This window comes from Ptiloglossa arizonensis, chromosome 10, assembly GCF_051014685.1.
Source record: "Ptiloglossa arizonensis isolate GNS036 chromosome 10, iyPtiAriz1_principal, whole genome shotgun sequence".
In the NCBI taxonomy this organism is placed as follows: domain Eukaryota; kingdom Metazoa; phylum Arthropoda; class Insecta; order Hymenoptera; family Colletidae; genus Ptiloglossa; species Ptiloglossa arizonensis.
This window is the reverse complement of record NC_135057.1, coordinates 17,083,581-17,106,959: the sequence shown is the minus strand read 5'-3', so window position 1 is coordinate 17,106,959 and position 23,379 is coordinate 17,083,581. Positions and strand designations below refer to the sequence as shown.

The following is a 23,379-nucleotide window of genomic DNA, read 5'->3' as shown; positions in this document are numbered from 1 at the left end:
ATTTAACTCCTGTTAATTTACTTAATGATATAAGGTACTGAGAAATGCATAAAGCAAGAGTGTGTCAGTCAGTGTTTTTACAATCATAGTCGTCACGAGAGCGTTTTAACCGAACGATAAAATTATACTTAGGGCAGAAAATATTGATCGCCTGAGGTTACTAGGCTGCTATCTAGGCTATTATACACTTCACTAAACCGTCATTTCATCTTTCATTTTTTCGCTTCGCCTGTTGTATTTAAAAGGCAAAAATACAAATCCGCAGGGGCGCGTTCTCTTTTTCTTAAATGAAGAAGTGAATTGGCGTGACGCAAATTTGGGAATCGTGCACAACAGAATTTACGATTAGCTAGGTGATTTCGAGCGACCAATAGTTTTTACCCCAAGTATGTTTGTTGCTTTCGTGGCCTCGAACGTCAAGATTATTAGCCATACATTCGAACAATTGTATCGTTTCAACGTAATCCGTGAACCGATGGTCTCACATGCTTCCAAATACTTTACGACCTCTGGTCACGGACAACGAGACAACGACGACACTTAAAACGAAGAAGACTAGTCCAAAGAAGGCGGTTAGAGCTCTGCACCATTGTCGCTTTCGTTTCGCTCTTGCGATCGCTCGACCTAATCGTTCGGCACGTGAAACGTCGAGCGTAAAGTCCAAGTCTCCAGCGAATCCTCGAATACGATGGTCCCAGATACTTTTACTGGACGAAACGACTATGCCTTCGCTGGACGAACCACCGTCACTGCACTCCAGCTGCTGAAACATCGGTCTTGATAGGTTGGTTATATTATCCATTATTCGCGCGCTTTAATCATCGGAAATTTAATTAGATCTTGTCCGGACACATTAGACTGGTACACACAAAATCATCATTTTTGGAATATTGAATTTTATAGCGTGACATCATTATAGCTTCGGGAAACCAGAAACGACGTTTCGTGTGTTCCAATCATTATATCGAAATTCTTTAGAAAGAATATGCAACGAAATACCTTGAACTATGTTTCTTATCACTCACCGTCGCGTATACCGGTTCACTGTGAACGAGTCTATTCCGATTCTGCTTGGTCCCGCCGTTCATTACTATCGTTTTTTTCGTATCGGCGGCCCCGCGACGGCTTGTATACGCATTTAGTGGTTTTGCGACGCGATGACTCGAATGATTTAAGCATTTGCAAACGTGCGAACTGAAAATGTTTCTATTGATATGCGACGTTGATCCGGGCGTCGTTTCTTGGCAATGATCGTTCACCAAGAATACCGCGGACGGATTTTCTTTCTTTCCTGGCTCATCGATTCGTTCGTCACCCTTCGACGACGATAGAAATCCGTGACTATGTTCGCAGGAGCTTAGACAGGTGTACCATGCTGGATTATGTACGTAAAAATGCCGCATGTTACTGTAGAGCTTCGAGTTTACCGGATTGATTGTCGAGGATAAGCTTCTATTGTTACAGTTTAACAAGGACGAGCTCCTGTCGCTTAGGAATGATGTTTTGCCGGGTAAGAAAGCCGAGTTATGGTAAACGTACTCGTAGATCCCTCCTTTCAAGCCGATTCCTTGGGCAACTTTATGCGAGATATTGTGCAGGATTTCTTCCGGTGTCATAACGGTCTCACCTTCTATCACAGAGTTCAGTGTTCGGGATAATTCGAGGAGAACGTCACGCGCTGATGTGCCTGTAGAGTTTTCATAATCCCAGTCGCAGTACGAGTAGGTGTACGCACAACCGCATCCGCAGCATGTGTACAAAGCTATCGTGAATTGTAACATTGAATTGTATTTTAATAAGACGTTCACTGAACGCGAGAAAATCTACAGGCTGAATAACGAACGTCCGTCCATCCTGATTGCTTTCATTGGTGGCGGTGCGATGTAAATTTGTTTTGTTTTATATCTTTTATAATTTGATCGCCTTGTATGGTGCTTTGAATGAAATTATGCAAACTAAATATAGAAGACCGCTTTGTTAACGACGAAACCAAACAGGCTGGATAAATTACGCAGTGCATCTGTACAGAGATGGTAATGCTCACCATCGTATTCGGGATTCTCGTCGCTCTGATAAAGTTCGTGCGGGCTAGGAAACGCCGACGGCCAGATGGGACGTGGGATCGCCTCGCTCTCGTGAATCACGGCAAGCCCTCCACCGAATTGATCTTTCATTGTTATAGGCACTGCGCGAAAAATGCCCTGGCCAGGGACTGCCGATGCATAGCAAGAGTAAGAACCAGCGGACAATGGCGGGGAATGGCTGGAGTAACCAGAACTGGTCGAGGTTCGGCAACATCTTCTCGGATTGTTTCGCGTTGTCGTGGTCGTTGTTGTCGACGAGCCGGCTACAAATTTCGAGACTTTGGCGTCTATCGAGTCAGGATCTACCCTGTATAATTTGTACACTGTTATACTACACCGATACTCGATACGCTACTCAAAATAATCGGACGATTCTCTACACGAATAATTGTATCGCTCGGTAGGATATCGGATACTTGAAAAAAGAAAGAAAGAAAGAAAGAAGAAGAAAAAAAAAAAAAAAAAAAAAGACTCCAGCATCTTGCGTAAGCGTGTAATTTACGTACTATAAAGATTAACGACAAAAATAATCGGGCAGTGCACAAGTGCGTTCAACTAGTAAAATAGTGCAATTGTGCAACAAGCGTCCGTATATAATTTTACGGTCCGTTTGCGAGGAACGCTGTTTACCATTCTGCTTCGTGCAAGTCTGTTCTCGGTACGGCATACAAACTATCGGGACTGCAAGCGTATCGCTCGTTTGGAAGACGTAAGGCCAACTTTACACCATCATAGTCGGGGTTGGTCTGGTTACCAGGTGAAACTGCCAAGGTTGTTGCGTTCGTGGCACTGGAACAAAATTTTCCGCGTTCCAGCATCCCCCGATACGGTCCAACAATGTTCACCTATGATCAATTATCAACGTACAAAATTTGAACAACGTATCGCGTTCTTGCGTACGTACACTACTAATGACGAGCGTTCAGTAATACATACGTATGTACTGTATTTCACGAAAGTAGAAAACTGCTCGAGCTGTTGCATTAACCATTCGATCGAGCGCATTCGTCTTTTCGATATGTTGTCGAGAACCGATGTGGCAATATGTCGAACGAAATGACTTCACAATTAGGGAGTTACCTTAAAGCGTTTAACACTGAATTTCTAGCGGCTTTTACGATCCCGGATCTTATTAAAATTACTTGGTAAAATGAAACATGAAATTTGTATTTAAAGGTCAGTTGATAAGTATTGGGGGTTTAACAACTCGCCGAAAGCGTTAAATAGATACAGATTTAGAGGTTGGTATTAACCAACGTTCACCAATACTATCTGCTATAAATTTATTCTAGATGAGGTCGACTCTTAGGTATTCATACCCCGATGATTGGTGGTTGATGACAGTGTTACCGCATGGATTAGATGCAGGTTCGTCTAGGGCCAGTAACCACCGCTGCATGCTCTTTTAGAATGCTCAGCCACGGACTAAATGCCGCACGCTTTCATTCTCGAGTCTCTCGATTCTCACCGACATCTCACCATCCTTTGTCTTCTCGATGCAACGGTGCTGCTGGAAATAAAGTTAGCACGGAATGTGTGGTAATAGTAAACTAGCTTATGCAGAATGTTCGTGAATTTATGGTAAATAGGAACTACACGAAAAAGGGATCGGTGAATATGGGTCTGAAAACTAATAGTTTTCGCGTTTAAAATAGTGCTTAACACCAAATGAAACGTAACGAGAAAAATTATTTGTGCAGTAATAATATTTCTTTGCCCGAGCCTATCTCGGACTAAACTACGGAAGGGTTACGAACGCATTTCATTTCGGTCGAATTGAACGAACGAATACCAAACTTATTATCGAGAATGTGATACGAGTATAGAACAAGTACCCGATACTCCGTCAGTCTCACAATCGGTGGAGAAATAATCCAACGAATAAACGGCCATAACGATATACGTACATACGTAACGCTGAAACGTTTGGCATTTAGATCTGATAAATGTTGTACGCGTGCTATGTTCGTGTCATAAATTTCTGAACATTGAATAAAGTAGTACCCTGCTATTTGTATCGTGTTACAATCGTGAACGTTAAACGCTAATGATGTTAAGATCAATCATATTGTCTTATTGGTACGTGAAAAATCAGACTCCAAAGTGATGGTCGATATTAAAGGAGAGTCATTTCTTCATTTTGTGCACGATCTCATAATCGTATTAGCACCTGGACATCTGCATACGCGTGTTTTTAAGTTTATGATTGACGATCAACCTGGATACTTTGCAATTCTCTTGCCGGTGTTTGTGCTCTCTTCCAGCGCGTTTCCCTCCATCTTTGTCTTCGCACGAAATTATAGGTGTCGTAATCGAGAATGTTCGTACGCGATATCATGGGTAATCGAGTGATATTATTGTATTCTTGCCTTGTCGCTTGTCCCTCCTTTCAAATTCAGGCCTAACTTTTACTGGCGTAATCGAAATTCGAAACAGACGCTCCGATCTTTTGCTGACGTTCATCGAGAATCGTCTGGCATAGAAATTTACAAGCATTTCTGAATAAAAGGAGCCCTTAATTCGATTAATTAACATGCGTGTTATGTTGCCTTAACGAACTAACATGTTGCAAAAAAGAAATTGTCTAAATCGTAGGTGATAGGATCGAATCGTTATCTCGCTCGTTCGGATTTCACAAGAATTTATAAGCAGCTGTTTCGTCATTCTAATGCTCGCACCTTTCATTTTCACTATACCTTGCACGTTCCATGAAAATTTGTAATTCTAATTCGTCGCGTCTCTAACTCATCGAACAAAATAGCGCCGCAGCTGAATATCTCATTGAAATTCCTTGCATCACGTTCTCCAAATTTATTGGGTAGAAATATTTTACCAGATATTTATCCGACGAGTCGTTTAGTATTGATGCGGTGGATGATCCATGTTTCAAGGTCGCTTTCACATTCGTCATGTTCACGTAACAAATTGGACAACGTGAAACGAATATTACGTTATCCAGGACATTCCTTGTAGACTGACAAGAATGTAGGATGTGATGTTACATTTCTATGATTCTTCGCGACTCTTGAAAGAGTGATCGATGTTAACTTACCACAGAATGGAAATTAAGTATGCGTGTAATATTCTTAAACTATATCCGAGTGGATAGTGAAACAAATTAGCAACAATTCGATTCTTGATACGCTGTCAACATATTTATATACGTACAAACATTGAAAACGAAAGAAAGTTTGCGATGGCTATTACTTTCTACGCATAGTTATTCACGAAGCAATTTCACCAAAATAGTATCTACGCGATAAATTTATATAATTACTTCCGACATGTGGAAGGATTTATTTCATAAATTATTATTGATATGAAAATCCCTAATCTTTCCAATAATTTTTAATTTTTGTTTGTAAGTCTACATAACACGAACCACGGGTTCCTTCCAATGCAGTCGACAAACTTTGCTAATTATGTTACGGACGAAAAGACAAAACACTTTTTATCGCTATAAAACAACTATGTTAAATAAATTGTCGTATGCTCTAATAAGATACACAAATCCATCAAAACATGCAATGAACATTAGGAAATGTAATTCAAAATTTATATGAAAAGTCCTTGGGTAGCGTTTTTTTGTGATGACAGTAGTTCTCAGTAATATCCAAAGAAGTCGATTCATGTTTTTCTGATCAAAATTTTTCTTTAAAATTATTGTGCAATGTATACCGGCAATTTCACCTAACTGTAATTCAAAAATTCTGCTACGCAAACAGTAATATACTAGTACTTTAAAATCAAGTTCGAATAACTCAAATATTAAGAAGTATAATCGAATCAAATACTCTCGTATCAAAATTGACACTGAGCAACCCAAAAATTAAGAAATACCTCATAATGATAATGATGATAATGATGATAATGACGATGATGATAACGATAACAATGATGATTGGGTTAAACGAACCAACCGAGTACTACTCGTACATCAAAATTGAGCACTCCAAAGTAATATTAATATTACGGTGCAAAGTTGAACATCTGACACGAGAATCAATCGATTATAATACGATTTGGCAAAGTAGCCTGTTTACTTCGCGAGTTACAGATAAGTATGGTACTCCAATTAACTAGTACCATGGATCAGCGTGCACGCCGTAGCGCCCAGCAGTCCGCATTCCGTCACTTCCAGCCGGCCACTTTCACGTCGCTGCAGCTTGCTCCTCGATGTTCACGTATTACACGGTGCACCCTGGAATGTCGATTGACGTTACAAAAGTTCTGTGCGTGGAGAAGAATGCAACTCGAACCAGAAGCTCGATATTATACGGATACATGGTTATATAGAAAACACGTTACATAATCAAGAAGTTTTTGTACCGAAGTGGTAGAAATTAATTCGACGAATCGCATAAATCGTTGATTAAGCGGGAAAGGAAGTAGAATTGAACAGATTTCTACGATCTTCATTTACTTACGAGATATTTGTGGATGTAACACAATAGTCATTGAATGAACATTTAACCAGAAAACTGTTTTTATCTTTGATACTATTTAATTGATTCGTAGCGTTTTATTCGCACTCATAATGAGGATATTTTCTCCTTCCGATTGATGCATATATTATAGATTCTTACTTCGTCAAAATTTTGCTCAAACGATTGAGATTGCTTCGCTTCGCTTTCTCTGTAATTCACTTCTTCGGCTCCTTTTCAAGGTTTTCCAAAAATGTTTTACAATAAAAAGATTCTCGTCGAAAAATCCTATTAGTTAAATTTGATCGACGATAAATGAGAGCTGTACACCAGAGCCATTCAATGGGAATATTCTCTCTCGTGAGAAGTGCAAAGAATGACAATAGTCATTTCACTACTTTTCGCTCGAATCGGATCATCTACTTTCAAGGAAGTAAACTGAAATAACCGTTTATCTCAGACAGCACAAGAATGAATTAAAATGAAGGGGCAGGCAGCGTATGCGGCGTGTAGAAACTTATCTTATAGGAAGATCGTAAAAGCGGTCCACGAAACGAAGTCGCGAAAAATATTTGACTCGCGAACTTTCACTCGCACTCATTCAGGGCCGTTCCGTGAAAACGTGTCGCTCCGTGGGTCAAAAATAAATGCAAAATCCTGCTACATTCGACTTTGATTCAATCTGTAACGAGTTAACAAGTTATCTTCCCTTTATCGTTGTCTCATTAATTCTAAAACAGTGATAAAATTAATCATATCGATGCTCTATCGACACAAGTACTCCCTGATGTAGCTTCTTGCGTTCGTAACGATTTATTAGGTATGGAAATGCTTAAATTACTACGAGTAATCATTTGGTATCACTACTATATGAATTAATAATTTGACAAATTTTCGTACGAACAAAGGAGCCACGTTCTCCTTTGTTTCTACTGTGCCTTTAAACTACCAAAGTTTAATATTATCTTTCTCCGTAGTACAAAATTTGAATATTATCGCCTGCCTTAAAGGTGAAACGCTATTAAAATTATTTTCTGGTGTAAAATCTGTCGCTATGATCGCTCGATATCGTTTTGAACGCTTAAAGCGTAAGATCAATTTTGAGGTCGTCGATATGTAGAGCACGAATTTATACAATACCGACAGGAATTTTCTTTCGGAGGCACAAGAAAGACAAAATAGCCCCGGGCAAAGCACAACTTTCATGCATGCAGATTCATGTTTCATACGGTTAAAAAAGTATATAAACTACACGTGGCTGACAAAATGTCTAGGGGATAATATAGACTTTTTTATCTCTTTGGAGAAAATACAAAAATAACAATTGTTTCGTGACACTAAGTGTCCCTGCATATTAATCAGCGAGCAATCGAGGATTACGTCAGTTCGCTGGCCCGTGCTTCACATACACATATATGTAAATATGTAGATACGTGCTTCGACACTCAACGCACGAGTCATTACCCGAAAACAATACGGATGATTTACCTTCCATTGAATTTGCATGCACGATGTTGTATAACTTTTCTATTAAAAGAAAAAACAATTCAACTTCAAATCTTTCAAATTAAATATTCGACAAAGTACAATAAAATCAAAGTATAGCCGAGCTAAACGAAACATTTAAATATCCCTATACCAAAGAATGATTAAGTATACGGTAAGGTAGTGAAGTTAGAAAGTGAACATACAAGTTGCTGCTGTGAGCGAAAAGTAGCACAAAAGGATCTCGAAAGTGCTGATAAAAGATCCTTGAGAAAGAAATTAGCCAACGTTTCTGAAATGTTAATAATTATTGTAGAATTACGCACATACTTCAAGAGAAACTCATTGGGTGCAAAAATTCAGAAAATAATGAACAAAATTATTTATGTGACTGATCCAGAGTTCAGAAGATTACGAAGTAGTCTATTCTCGATAAATTATTGATTATTACGTATCTTATAGCTTTAGTCGTTTTGAGAAGACAGCAACGTGTATATTCGGTACAAAGAAAAAACTTTTATATACTACCGCAGTATGCTTTTTTTGTCGTGTGTACGGAACACAATGAACTAATATACATACATATTCTTGTTGCTTGAGTCATTTTTAAGTTGCTTATCCGTTTAGTCATCAGACAGTAATACAATACCAACAAATGGAGCCGATCGATGTTCAGTATTGATTAATAAGAAGCGGTTAAAGGTGCATCATTGTTGCTTAATTTTATCGAAGGTACCGAATACGATTTTGATAAAAACAATGAATGGCAGTGCGGCAAAAAGTGACCGTTACTTTAAAGTAACAACCAACAGAACAATGCTAAATTATATGGTGCCTCCGTTTACCTTCATCGTTCCCCTTCCAAAATCAGAATGTACACCTTGAACGACTACCTGTTTTAATAAGCGCACGTAACCGCTTTAAATCCTTAACCGAAATGGTAATTCGCGTTCCATCTACGTAGGTAATTCGTTGCATAAAACCCAACTCTAGAATATACACACAAACATTGTCTGTTCCTCTGTAGATTTCTTTATGGGCATACTATTATACATGCATTTAGATCTAAACTAAACGTGATCTCATTATTGCAGTTCAATACTATGGTTCTGTCCATATGCATTTAACTATATAATTGTTATATATAATACATAAAGTGATTTGTGCACTTGTAAATAGATTAAAATAAATTCTCTGCGATTGTTTAGACACATCTTCGGAAGGAAAATACTGAAACTTCACCCAAAAACTATATATACATATCCTTTGATGTAAATAAAATTTGGCACTTAATAAAAATTGATCAATGAAAACTTAAGCTCCTATTTAATAATAATTGGTATATTACTATCGTTTACTTTAAAATAAAATTATGGAGCTTCGTAATATTCTCAACGTCGTTGTTGAAAGTCAGCTGTGAATTAATAAAAATTGGTCTACAAAAGAGGGTTATGGTAAATATTATTTGAAAATGCCATGAACCAACCTATAAACACGTTTGGAATTAATTTGTTGCTGCTGTGACAATTTTCGATAAAGCGAATGCGACAACAAAACGAAATGACCGATTTAAGCTACAAAAGAGCGAAGATCAACAGTTTATGAAAGTGAACGACCAGAATTCCTCTGGAGGACGCGCTCAGTGGTTGAGAAAGATCAACTGTGAACAGACCCTGACTTTTCGACCCGTGGCACGACGACTCGTGGACCATTGATCGCCTCATGTTCTTATATCCTCGTCCTTCGACTCTAACATATGGCCATCCTGTTGAGACTCACTCCATTTCGTAACCCTCGTCACCACAGAGAGTCGCGCAACATACTCGCAGCCCAATCCTCGATAAATATATTTTTAATTTCTTCTTTCATTAACCATTTCGTACCCTTCTTTTTCATATCAAAATATTATTCCCTTCTATATATACTTTTTCTACAAAAACTGTGTTAAATAAGCTCTTAACCGATGGAGCAAGATCAATTTCAACCTGAATAAAAAATCAAACAAAATTTACACTTTATTTAAGTAAATATGTAAGTATATTGTTATATTAGTGTAAGATTAACTTCTTGTGAAACTCAAGATTAATGTTGGACGTCACCAATAAGCGATAAACTCTATTTATTCCTTGGCAATTCAACTCTTTGGGACTTTCAAATTCAAAGCTCAACAGCAATATATAGAGTTTTAGATAAATACAGAGCTCTAAAAAAATAAAATGTAACCTTCTGATATCTACAATTTATCAGTTATGACTGAAGTACTTCAAATTAAAAGTAAAGATCCGAATTATTGTTTCCAATTGAAAGTTAAACATTTCATATCGCAACTAAAGACGAGGATGAACAAATTATTGATTAATTACCAGCCTTGCATCGTTTCAAATACAATCGATTCAAATCAATTATAGATTAAATATTTAAAATTAATAATAAAAGTAAAACAGAACGGAATTAGGAGTCAGGTGCAATGCATTTGAAGAAACAATCGAAAAAGTGAGTATACGTGTTGAAGTAATATACATTGTATGTAAGTTCTGTCTCGATGAAATAAATATACTCGAAATGTAACGTATCTATATACTTTCTAGTAATATTGATTTGTTCATTCTACGATCTACTTGGTCGATCTATATAAACATTTCATGAGAGTTTTTATAGCTGTATCTTTCTAAGGAAAACTCTATTAACATTCTTAAAGCAAACTTTCGAAAAAGTTTATAATTTTATTCGTAACATCAAAATATAAGATTCTACCATTTATAATGTATTACTTTCCTTTACTTAAAAGAAGACATCGTGTTACGACCTATTATTTCAGTTCTGTTAAAAATGAAAGCCACTCAACGCCCAACGATTCATGCATTTTCTGGTTACGCGCACCATAATTGCATATCATTACAACACAGTCTTCTAAAATTGAACGTTATTTACTATTTAAAGAAGTAAGAATGGATTAAAAAGAAAGAATATTTTCAGTAATATCCTCATACGAGGGAATCAAATTAATTTGTTAAAGAACAATTTTATTGAGTAAATTAAAATCGATATCTTACGATAAAAAACAATTACGTTTACATTTTGAAGCATTTTGACGCATGCTTAAATACCTACGTACTCTTCGTTCTCTCCTTATTGCGAATCGACACCATGCACGGAGGTAGCTGGATGTTCGGGAGACGAAAACTTTCACACGCATGCCAACGCGACCGTTACACTCGCGATGTTGTACTTGCGGACGCCCAAAAGAAACTGAAGGACCCGTTTCATCGTTCCGTGAACTCGATCAGATCATCGAAAGCTCTCCTCTGTGTTCCCTCCGTCGTAGTTAGGCATTATTTAAATGAAAGTCTTTTGTATTGATAACTAACTCTTGAATATTATTCTGCAATTTTATACCTACCTGTTCCGAGTAAACTGAAACAATTTCATGGAGTTAAGTTTAATAGACAATGACATCTATGCTTGTATACAATAGTGTTTGACTCATAAATGTTTACTCATCGTCTAATCCTCATCGATCGCAGTTAATTCTAACGTTAAGAAGCCATTATCTTATATCTAAAAAGTATAACAATTAATTACAATCGAAATATTTTCATATAACAATCGACTTGTTCATATATCCACGTTCATGTATATATTTAACTAAAAAAAAAACAATTTAAATTAATAAACAACTAGGTTTTATTGTAATTTTCAGAGCAAGCGACTTTCATTTCTTCAAATAATTTTTGTTTTTCAAATAATGATACCAAGTGTATTTTTAATGCGATACTAAATTTTAGTACTAAGTTTTAGATACATGTTATATTTTAACTTTTCATTACATTACTCATGCTTCTGCTAATGTGCCGCTTAATTTAAATAGTAACATTCATAATTTATGAAAACAAACTATTTTGTAAACAACTTCCATTTTATGAAGCAACGGCCTCAATATCTAACTAAAAAAAATTTGGAATTATTTATCAAAATTTAAAGTCGAACGATATTCGAGAGTTCCTTCTTTACGTTCGAGAATCGATACACAACGAGGAAGAAGATCTAAATAGCAACTCTCATATATGCGACTTGATGGTTATTTGTAATATAATTTACTCTAATAATGGCTAATTTTACTGAAGATTTATTTGATGTTTTTGAAGAAACAGAAGATGTAGTAGAAGTAATTCCAATCTCGGTGAGGCAGAAAGATTTGAATACATCATTGAACAAAAAGTAAGCTTCTATTGTTTTCCTAACCTTACAACTTAATGTAAAGTGTGCCTTTAACTAAGAAAAACAATGAACACAGAAAAACTGATGCTGAGAATGGGACAAAACGAGAATTCGAAAACAATGCTAATGAAATAATTTCCAAAAAATTACGACCGGATACTGTCTTAGAAGATATAAAGTAAGATATAATAATAAATGTTGTTTCCAAATACTGTTTTCGTAGAATTTAATAAAAATTTAATAAAATTATTATATGTAGCATAGAAGAATTAGAACCACGTATTAAAATACATATTATAGAGACAATTGAATCGTGCACACATGAAGTTGCAGTTCCACCAGATTATGAATACATACCATTGGAAAATAAACAAAACAAACCAGCTAAAGAATATAAATTTGTGCTAGATCCCTTCCAGAAGGAAGCAATATTATGTATCGAAAACAATCAGTCAGTTTTGGTGTCTGCACATACATCGGCTGGTAAAACTGTTGTCGCAGAGTATGTTTTGTAGTAGAAAAAAGTAATAAGCTTTTAAATATATGTACTCCCAATAATAAATTTCACAGGTATGCTATAGCATGTTCATTAAAAGACAAACAAAGAGTAATTTATACAACCCCTATTAAAGCATTAAGTAATCAAAAATATAGGGAGTTTTTTGAAGAATTCAGGGATGTTGGCTTAGTGACTGGTGATGTTACTATTAATCCAACAGCTAGTGTGCTTATTATGACCACTGAAATTTTAAGAAATATGCTTTATAGAGGATCTGAGGTTTTTTTCTAAATTTTAAACTATATTTGTATACAAATGTTTGTTATTGTATTCATAGTAATTTGTGTTGTGAACTTAATATTTAGGTAACGAGAGAAGTTGGTTGGGTAATTTTTGACGAAATCCATTACATGCGTCATAAAGAAAGAGGTGTTGTATGGGAAGAAACGTTAATATTATTACCAGACAATGTGCATTATGTATTTCTTTCGGCTACTATACCTAATGCACGACAATTTGTAGAGTGGGTGGCACATTTGCACAAACAACCTTGTCATGTTGTTTATACAGACTATAGACCAACTCCTTTGCAACATTACATATTTCCTGTTGGTGGAGATGGAATTCACTTGGTTAGTGAAACATAATTGAAGAGTCATTTATTACAAAATAAAAAGCTTATACTTACTTATTATCATTAATATATAGGTTGTAGATGAAACAGGACAATTTAAAGATGAAAATTTCAACAGAGCCATGGCTTGTTTACAACATGGTGATGCAGCTAAAGGAGACACAAAAGGCCGTAAAGGAGGAACGCGTCCATCAAATTCTGGCGAGACAAATATTTTCAAAATGGTGAAAATGATCATGGAGAGAAATTTCGCTCCTGTAATAATATTTAGTTTTTCAAAAAAAGACTGTGAAGTTTATGCAATGCAAATGGCAAAATTAAATTTGAATACAGTAGAAGAAAAAGATTTGGTGGATGAAATTTTCTATAATGCTATGACTGTTCTTAACGAAAAAGATAGATGTTTACCGCAAGTTCAAAATGTATTACCACTTTTAAGACGTGGAATAGGAATTCATCATGGTGGACTTCTACCTATTCTGAAAGAAACTGTGGAGATATTATTTGGTGAAGGATTAATAAAGGCACTCTTTGCAACAGAAACTTTTGCAATGGGTTTAAATATGCCAGCACGAACAGTTTTGTTTACAACGTCGCGAAAATTTGATGGTAAAGATTTTCGGTGGATCACATCTGGGGAATATATACAAATGTCCGGTCGAGCGGGTAGACGAGGCTTGGACGAAAAAGGAATAGTAATATTAATGATAGATGAACAAGTTAGTCCGGTTATTGGTAAAGCAATTGTTCAAGGGAAACCAGACCCCATTAATTCAGCATTTTATTTAACTTACAATATGGTTTTAAATCTTCTAAGAGTTGAAGAGATTAATCCAGAATATATGCTTGAAAGGAGCTTTTATCAATTCCAAAATCAAGCCTCGATTCCTAATTTATATAACAGTAAGTAGATTGTTTATTCAACAGTTAAATATTACAATTTGGTATAAAATTATTATTTTTACAAATTATTACAGAGGTGAAGGAATTGCAAGAGGCATATAATGCAGTAGATATTGATAAGTATAATCAAATATCGTCTTACCATGACATACGCGAACAACTCGACCGCCTTTGTACTGAATTTCGATCTTTCTTGACAAAACCAGAATATTTACTTCCATTCCTACAGCCTGGCAGGCTAGTAAAAGTATGTATTTATATATACTACTTAAATGTGAAACTATTTTTTCTTAATATTTTAATAATAATTATAGGTGAAAAATGCGAATGAAATGTTCGATTGGGGTATAATTGTAAACTTCAAAAAAAAAAATTCTAAAAATCCAACGAAAGAAAACACTGCTATTATTATTGATATACTACTCCATATTTCTAAAGACTCCAGTGAAGGATGTCCAGTACCCTGTCGCGAAGGAGAAGAGGGTGATATGGAAGTAGTTCCTGTTTTACATACATTAATTTCTCAAATCAGTTCACTTAGACTGTACTACCCAAAAGATCTAAGACCATCTGATAACAGAAAAAGTGTATTAAAAACAATACAAGAAGTAAAAAAAAGATTCCCTGATGGACCACCATTATTAAATCCTATTACAGACATGCGAATAGAAGATGAAACATTTAAAGATGTTGTTAAGAAAATTGAAGTACTGGAAGAAAGATTGTATGCTCATCCTTTGCATAAGGTAAAATAATTGATTCTTATTTCTACATTCTATTTCTTGTTCATATTTAATACTTGTTCAATGACAATGAATATTTGAATTTACTTGAGTATAGGATCCCAATGTAAATACATTATATGAACAATTTCTACACAAAGATGACTTGGCCAATCAGCTAAAACAAGCCAAATTGGAATTGAAACAAGCTAAATCGATACTTCAAATGGATGAATTAAAATGTAGGAAACGAGTATTACGAAGAATGGCCTATTGCACAACATCAGATGTTATAGAATTAAAAGGCAGAGTGGCGTGTGAACTTAATGGAGCTGATGAATTGTTAATGACAGAAATGATTTTTAATGGATTATTTAATGCATTAAATGTACCACAAATGATAGCATTAATTAGTTGTTTTGTTTGTGATGATAAATCAAACGAAATGCCTAGAACTTCTGAACGATTAAGTGGTCCACTTAGACAAATGCAAGATTTGGCTCGGAGAATAGCAAAAGTATCTACAGAAGCTAATTTAGAATTAGATGAAGATGCATATGTGGATAGGTTTAAACCGTATCTAATGGACGTTGTGTATGCTTGGAGTAGTGGAGCTAGTTTTTCACAAATTTGTCAAATGACAGATATATTTGAAGGTATATTGCAGATTTTAATTCTTTTCATCAGATTATTATGTCTTTATATTTAATTTCTTCATAATTAACTTAATTTTATTTTATTCATCCTAGGTTCAATTATACGATGTATGCGTCGTTTAGAAGAAGTTCTTAGACAATTGTGTCAAGCAGCAAAGAACATTGGAAATACGGATTTAGAGAATAAGTTTAGCGAAGCAATTAAACTTATAAAACGTGATATTGTCTTCGCTGCATCGTTATATTTATAATAAAAATTCTTGGAAAGATTTGCTATTATTTAAAATATATTTTTTTATTACGAGTTCCATTTATATCTTTTACAAATTAAGCTCTTTTTCAATATATTTTTAAATACTTATTGCAATCATGGTAACGACAAACAAAAGGCAGCTTTTGTTTGAGGTTTCTCAGAATGTAATTTATTCTTAGGAATTTAAAATATACAATGTACATGCATGGAAAGGACCTTTTTTTCATAATATAAAACTACATTTGTCGTATGAATTAATAGTACGAAAAAATACAGCATAAGAATGCAGTTGCATAATAAACAGAACTCATATTAACTGACAACTATTCGAAACTTGTTAAATAAATAACACTTTCAGAATATTGCGATGCTTAATTTCTACATTTTAATTTAATTACAACAAATTACTTATCGTTCTTCTAAAATTACTGTTTCTTGAGGACAGAATTTCAGATCCATAAGAGTGAGTTTTGAATCCATGGATGTTAACTAAAATACACATAAAAGTATCTTTGAATAAATTTCCGTCTTGAAAGACTATTTAAATCTATTATTATAAATTAACAATATAAATTCGGAAATATTTTGTATTTGTATTTAATCTGTTGAAATTAACGGCATAAAGGAATGTCTATATAATAAGAACTCAAATGCTTACATCATCTACTTACATCCCTTCGAGGCCAACTACATAGGACCTTATATTCTTCTGTAGGATAACCTTCCGCGATGAGAAAATTAAGAAGCGTTTGTAATGGAGTATCAGATTGAAATCTACGTTCCAAGAATTTTCCTGCTGGAAGCCGTACTCTTACTTTCAGTACACCATCGCCAGCTCCTTGTTGGGGTTCAGGAGGTAAACTTAATTCTACAGCCTGCCTATGAGCTTCTTTTCTTGCTTCTTCAGCCAACCTTTCATTTTCTGCCTCTAATTTTTTTTGCTTTTCTAGTTCTTCTTCCACTTTCTTTTGTTCTTTTGCCTTTTCTTTTGCTCTAAAATCGTATAATGCAAATACCTTTTATTAAAATATTATAAAAATATTATTAAAATATTTCATTTATTATTTATAGTTTACCTGTCTGCAGCTAAACTTTCTTGATATGCCCTATCCTGCTCTTGCTTAACTCTTTCTCTAGCTTGTCTTTCTTCTTCAACTCCAATATCAGAACGTCTTTGTTCCTGTTTCTCAAAAGAAGACCAATATATAAAATATAATACAATATCATATATTAATTTTATCAGATAATATTAACTTTAATTTTCTTTTACCTGAAATACATCAACAGCATGAATTAGATTAGTTAATAGTTCATTTACTCCCACATTACCATGAACTGTTGTAAATATTTCTGTATTAGATCTAGTTCTCATTATAATTACAAGGACAGGCAATGTATCAACGTCTATATTTTTCATAGCTAATGCTGCAACTGATCCTAATGTTTGCTTCACAGAGAAAAGAAACCTATAAATTAAAAGTAATTTATTGTACAGAAGAGTATTATATCATTAAATAAAAATAACTTTTTTTATAATAACATATACCTCAGCTTATTAGACTCATAGGTAATATCCCAACCCCATACAATGAAATTTGCAGACAAAACTTGCAATACTGTTTCAGAGCCTAATAGTTGGGTGCAAAATACATTTGCTAATACACTATTATCATGATGTAAATATACAGCCAATAATTTTCTCTGTAATAATTTAAATTTGTAGCACTTCACATAAAGTACTATTTAATATTATTTCTAATTCTATTAGTTACAAACCTCTTTCGCAGGTTTTAAACATGATTCTTTAACAGCATCTTTAAATTTGCTAGTAAAAAATTCTGGATGTGCCTGTCCATACCGTTTTTCAAATTCTTCTGCAAAATGCAATGTACCCAGTGTCTCATCTTCCACGTTTTCTGGCACTACAAAAAAAATGGGCTTTGTAGCATTTATTTAATACTAAATATTTTGCATATCATGAAAATTAATATATTCTTTAACAATTTATCAAAAATCAAATTTACTTACTAAGAGGCTGAATTTTAGTAGGTTCGATATCTATGAAAATATCATCATCAACATTAAACGATTCTTCCACATCATCTCCTTCATTTTCAGAACTATCACTTCCAACTAGATCTATAACATCCTGAAAGTAAATAAACATTACTTGATTGTTATATTCACCTGCAATATTATTGAAGGTACCTTCTTTTCCGGTTTCATAGGAAGTTCAGTAACAGAAAGATCATGTTCTGGGTATGAAATTCCACTTTGCGCTAGCATAATGCTATCATTTTTTACTGAACTTGGCCAACCTTTCCACTGTTGATTTCGAATAGGAACATCTATTAACGAGTAAATACCTGTCTTTACATCAAAGATTTTACTCGATCCAGGAAACTTTAAATTATATGTTTTCTTGCCTATTTCATCTTTAATATTTAAAGTATATGTTTGAGTCATATGATCTGCTAAACTTGTGCTGAAAATTTAAGTACAATACAATTGCAAATTAGATGTTAAAGTATTTTTTTTATAAATTTACTTACTTATCAGTTGTTATATCAAGATCTTCTGAAGGAGAAGACATGCACAAAATATTTTCTTTTGGCAAATCTAATGTCTGTAATGATGTAGAAGGTGATTCTGGTACTTTTGTCCATCCATGAAGACGTTGTTGACAAGGAGGGACATGTGTTTGTTCCCATATAAGTTGTTCAAGATCCCCTATAAATATATTTCATTTAAGGAATAATCATTTTATCGTTAATAAACACTACCAAAAAGGGTTGCTAATTACTTACTCAAACAGGAAAACTCAGACAAATTTATTCTATAAACGTTATTAAGATAGTTAATGCGGAATGTGATTGTTCTTGCACAATTTCTAGGTTTACTTGTTCCTGGTTTTGAATTTTCTACAACATCCATTTTTGAATTACTTTTTGAATCATGAACCGTTTGAGATGATGATGAAGATGAATGAGGCATTCTTTCAATTTCTTCTATCATTTCTATATCTGGGCTCATTTCAGAAGGTAATTGTTGTGTACCATGAGGCATGGCATGATTTACTGCTGCCTATATATATAATATAATATTTTTTAATTCTATATTCTTTTTATCTGCATTATAGAAATAAATTTACATAAGAACTTACCAATAAATCCCAATTTGATTCTTCTAAGTATTTAATGGCATCTCCGACATCATCAATTCCGGTACATGCCTAAAATAATCCAATACATTAACTTACACTACTTCTAAATAATTGTATAATAACATGTGCACAAATATGAAACATATAATGCAGCATTAGAAAAAAACAAATTCTCAACTAGAGTTCAAAATAATTAATGATAGAACTAATTAAAATTACATTTTGCATTTATAACTTTATAATCTTTCTTACAAAGCTTCATGACTCATAAACACAATCGTGCAAAGAGACAAAGAAACTAATATACACATAAAAATACGTTTAAAAATGTATGACACTAAATACTGTAAAATGTTATTTAAATGTTCTTATAAGTTCTTTAGCATCATTGAAATTTTGACAGATTTAAGACAAAACAATCGGAAAATGTCGTATTATATTCATAGATTTCAACTATTGTCAATGTCACTAATGCACATATATCATAACCTAAAATTTTATTTGTATTTGATATTAACGTATAATTGAAGCTGCAATAGATCACCTGAAAGTCAGCCAAAATCTCATCCCGTGTTCCAGCCATCGTGTCCACGTTACTGTCAAACTTGAGCAAATATGCGAGCCACGAAAGCTATTTTGTTACTTTATAATCGTTACAAGCAACATGCACAATGAATGCAAGCCATTGACGTCTTAAACCTCACGCTAGCTTGAAACGAACATTGAACCATCTATAGTGTTTATATATTTTCCTTTGCGACATCAAACAATTGTTCGTATATCGGGCGATATCAGAAGAGATACTTTCACTTCTCAACTACAGTTCTCTAATACACACCAAAAATTACGATTGGTGGAATCTTAAATCGCTATAAGTGTTGTCCAATCATATTTAAAAGATTGGAAGTATGTATGAAACATTTTTCATACTTATGGTAACGTAAGTTAAAAGTTTCACACTCTATATTTTCAATTGTTACATTTAATTAATTTTTCCCCGAGATGTACTCTAGAATATAAAAAAGAATTTTGTCGCTATTAGCACTAGTTCACGAGAAATCCGCTTATATTATTTTATGCAAGACACCCTGTATACATATAACAATAGTAATGGCGGATTTTCACAGATAATAGTATACTTTATTCAATATTTGAAAGTAATTATATTTTTTAAAATATCGAATTAATTAAAAAATACAGTTATAATTTAGTTATAAGCTAGAAGTTAAAAACTCTTTTCTATTCGAAAGAACTTAAATGAACAATTATCTGTTCAATCTTAAAATACAATATCGCGTTCATATACACATAAATGTAATACTGGCTTAATTATACAATATGAAAAATAAAGTTTAATACCGTGACGGTAACAGAAGTGAGTTGTGTTCCGTCCACGTGAAATCAGTCATAAATTCACGGTAGTTGTTTCCATTGTCAAAAAGAGTTTTGTCGCGTGCATCGTAGTCCGCGCGCGTGGCCGATCGAGAAAGAAGAGATTTTTTTATGCCTTCCACGCCGGGCACTGTCATTTTATCATGATCAAATTATTCTCGCTAAAACAGGCGAAAAAGGATGGCGAGTCGCCGAAACCTGGCACTCAAAAGAAGGCATCTGCAGCACAACTGAGAATCGCAAAAGGTTTTATCGATGACCTTTCATTGCATTTCTGCCAATTTCTTTTTGATTTTATTAACTATTAACTTTCCTTAACGCATAAAAAGTTAAACGTTTCGATTGCAAAACATTTCTTTTAAAATTTCCCAAAGTTTTTATTCTTTAACTCTTAGGGCACTTATCCATGCAATTAATGTTTATTCACTCTTATTAATATCATTATATGTGTAAAGTTTTATATTAAATTTTGCAATCTTTTTTGTCGTACATAAATATATGTGTAATATTTAAAATTGATATCTTATTCAGATATCTTCTTAACATATCATTAGCATTCAAATGTAAATTACAGATATGAATTTCTTTTAAAATATAGTAGTGAGAAGCAAGAATGTACTAAAAAAGAAAACAATTTTACTATAAATTGATATTAAATTAATCAATGAGAAATGTATTAACTAAATTTTATTTGGTTATATTCCTTAAAGTAAGAAAAACCATCGAGTGTGATTATGTTATGAACACACAGGAATATTATTCCTTATAAGTTATTAAAAATTATAGAAGCCAATAATTTAATTCATTCTTTTGAAAGTATAATGCTAGTTAAATGTTATTGTTGATATAACTTCAAAAGTGCACCAAATTATTTCAAAATATATGAATATAAAATGTATTAAAACTACATACAAGAAAATGTTAATACAATATTGTTAAATTTACTTAAAATTAGTCTATAAAATTTAATATAGAAATATATTATTACATTAAAATAAAACTTTGACTTTCAGATGACCTTGAAAAATTAATCTTGAATTATGATTTTTATGTAATCCTTTTCGTATTTAAAAATATTAAAATCCTTCTAGATTTAGAAATTAAAATTTGTTAATTACACATACTGAGAACTAATTAAAATTCTATTGTAATATAAGAAGAAAAACTTCTGTGATGCTTTTTGTTTTGCATAGACATAAATGAGCTCAATCTTCCAAAAACATGTGGGACAGAGTTTCCTGATCCAGATGACCTTCTCAGTTTTAAATTAATTATTTGTCCAGATGAGGTAAGACTTCTTATGCATAATATTGTTCAGCTAATAAAGAACAATTTGGTTTTTTCATTTTTCAGGGATTTTATAGGGGTGGCAGATTTACCTTCACTTTTAAAGTTGGACCAAATTATCCACATGAGCCACCAAAAGTGAAGTGTGAGACACAAGTTTATCACCCTAATATTGACATGGATGGCAATGTGTGTTTGAATATCTTACGAGAAGATTGGAAACCAGTCCTTACAATTAATTCTATTGTTTATGGACTGCAATATCTCTTTTTGGTGTGTAATATAACGTATTAATTGTATGCAACAAAAAGCAAAGTACATATTATAGAAGAATGTTATTGTTTGTTTAGGAACCAAATCCAGAAGATCCGTTGAATAAAGATGCTGCTGAGGTTCTACAAAATAATAGGAGAGCATTCGAGCAAAATGTAGCAAAAGCAATGAGAGGCGGCTATGTTGGCTCATCTTATTTCGAACGATGTCTTCTTAAGTGATACAGTGCTCGTTTCCCTTGAAGACACACTGAGGAAAGAGACCGAGAGTAGAACATCTTGCTCTAAACGCGTTCCTCTCGTCTACTATGTTCGTTTGTGGATGGGCCTCTTTGCGTCTTCTTGATCGAGTGCTTCGTACCGTTGGTCAATAAACCATCGATAAAAATGCCACCGATGCGCTGTTCTCTCGGAGCTGTGGGATACTTTTTTCTTTTATTTCTCGTTTTCTCTTTCACTTAGTACTCTGCAGAAGATTGAAGTTGTTTTTACGCTTGCAAGTTTCTTACTTGGCCAAAAATACATTGGTAACTACAATTAAAATGGAACTTACTGTCGAATAATGGTTGTTAACAAGTTTCCTTAAAGGTGCATCTGTGATTATAAATATTACTACTACTTAATTATAGACGTATTTTTGGCTACGATCGTCTTGTATTCCTATGCGTGTGTAACCGTAATTGCTATCTAAATTTGTAATAATTCATACAATGGAATGAAGACATCTGGATATTAGTAAAAGTTATGAAAATTGTTGCGGCTTCTCTTGAGACATCACTTTTAATTATGACCATTGAAGCTTGATTTTATACTTTATCGGCAGTATATACAATTACGATCGTTACCAATCGTATTAAAAGAGTATGTGTATATATGTATGCGTGTATGAGATTTGCAAACGCATCTGCAATTGCGATCGACGCAGCTCCTTTAAAAAAATGTATCTCCGCCCTGAGGATTACTTTGCAGGATATAAATTATTTTCCACGAATGGATATATATCCTGCTACGCTCTTCATCGGACACCACGTAATTTAATTTATGTATCGATCGAAAGTGGAATATAAGGCTGTTAAGGAAAGCATGTCGTATTTCAATTTTCATTTATTTTAACCTTCATGACAGTTTATACCCACTTTTTTTATATGAAAAATTGGAATATTGTTTAAACGAAATCATTAAACGTTTTATATGTATGCATAATTAATTTTATTGTATGAAACAATTATTACATTTTTGAGAAGTTTATTTCGTTTTAATAAGATAGATATGCACTTTATAGATTATTGCAAGTACTGACAATGATTTCATAAATATTTCAAATAGGTAAATAAAAAAATAACTGGTAAATACACTGTTACTCTATAAGTAACTTACTTTTACTAAA

The 23,379-nt window shown here is 33.7% G+C and overlaps 4 protein-coding genes across 5 annotated transcripts; 2 read left to right on the top strand and 2 right to left on the bottom strand.

The window, feature by feature from the left end:
* Nucleotides 1–1,220: 1,220 nt before the first annotated feature.
* LOC143152318 (uncharacterized) lies at nucleotides 1,221–11,164 on the bottom strand. The gene is made up of 7 exons (XM_076322299.1): nucleotides 11,109–11,164; nucleotides 3,404–3,594; nucleotides 3,021–3,164; nucleotides 2,715–2,929; nucleotides 2,045–2,391; nucleotides 1,428–1,762; nucleotides 1,221–1,356 (listed from the first exon to the last, which is right to left on the bottom strand). The coding sequence occupies exons 3-7, from the start codon at nucleotides 3,087–3,089 to the stop codon at nucleotides 1,342–1,344; spliced, it is 981 nt and encodes a 326-aa protein (XP_076178414.1). The 5' UTR covers nucleotides 3,090–3,164; nucleotides 3,404–3,594; nucleotides 11,109–11,164; the 3' UTR covers nucleotides 1,221–1,341.
* Nucleotides 11,165–12,043: 879 nt separating this feature from the next.
* Mtr4 (exosome RNA helicase Mtr4) lies at nucleotides 12,044–16,240 on the top strand. Its single transcript, XM_076321952.1, has 10 exons — nucleotides 12,044–12,211; nucleotides 12,288–12,389; nucleotides 12,471–12,713; nucleotides 12,782–12,989; nucleotides 13,076–13,342; nucleotides 13,419–14,247; nucleotides 14,322–14,494; nucleotides 14,562–14,993; nucleotides 15,088–15,625; nucleotides 15,719–16,240. The coding sequence occupies exons 1-10, from the start codon at nucleotides 12,099–12,101 to the stop codon at nucleotides 15,874–15,876; spliced, it is 3,063 nt and encodes a 1,020-aa protein (XP_076178067.1). The 5' UTR covers nucleotides 12,044–12,098; the 3' UTR covers nucleotides 15,877–16,240.
* On the bottom strand, nucleotides 16,163–19,804 carry Casp (Fas associated factor casp). Of its 2 annotated transcripts, none has more exons than XM_076321954.1 (12): nucleotides 19,586–19,804; nucleotides 19,042–19,110; nucleotides 18,686–18,962; nucleotides 18,431–18,608; nucleotides 18,087–18,363; nucleotides 17,907–18,027; nucleotides 17,655–17,800; nucleotides 17,425–17,579; nucleotides 17,149–17,344; nucleotides 16,955–17,058; nucleotides 16,537–16,871; nucleotides 16,163–16,367 (listed from the first exon to the last, which is right to left on the bottom strand). In XM_076321954.1, exons 1-11 carry the CDS (start codon nucleotides 19,622–19,624, stop codon nucleotides 16,538–16,540), a joined length of 1,896 nt encoding a protein of 631 aa, XP_076178069.1. In that variant the 5' UTR covers nucleotides 19,625–19,804; the 3' UTR covers nucleotides 16,163–16,367; nucleotide 16,537. The 2 variants fall into 2 exon arrangements, with proteins under 2 accessions (XP_076178069.1, XP_076178068.1); XM_076321953.1 differs by having other exon boundaries at nucleotides 16,550–16,871; nucleotides 19,586–19,803.
* Nucleotides 19,805–20,435: 631 nt separating this feature from the next.
* Nucleotides 20,436–23,073, top strand: Ubce2m (NEDD8-conjugating enzyme UbcE2M). The gene is made up of 4 exons (XM_076321506.1): nucleotides 20,436–20,679; nucleotides 21,627–21,721; nucleotides 21,787–21,993; nucleotides 22,071–23,073. The coding sequence occupies exons 1-4, from the start codon at nucleotides 20,577–20,579 to the stop codon at nucleotides 22,212–22,214; spliced, it is 549 nt and encodes a 182-aa protein (XP_076177621.1). The 5' UTR covers nucleotides 20,436–20,576; the 3' UTR covers nucleotides 22,215–23,073.
* The last annotated feature ends 306 nt before the right edge of the window (nucleotides 23,074–23,379 follow it).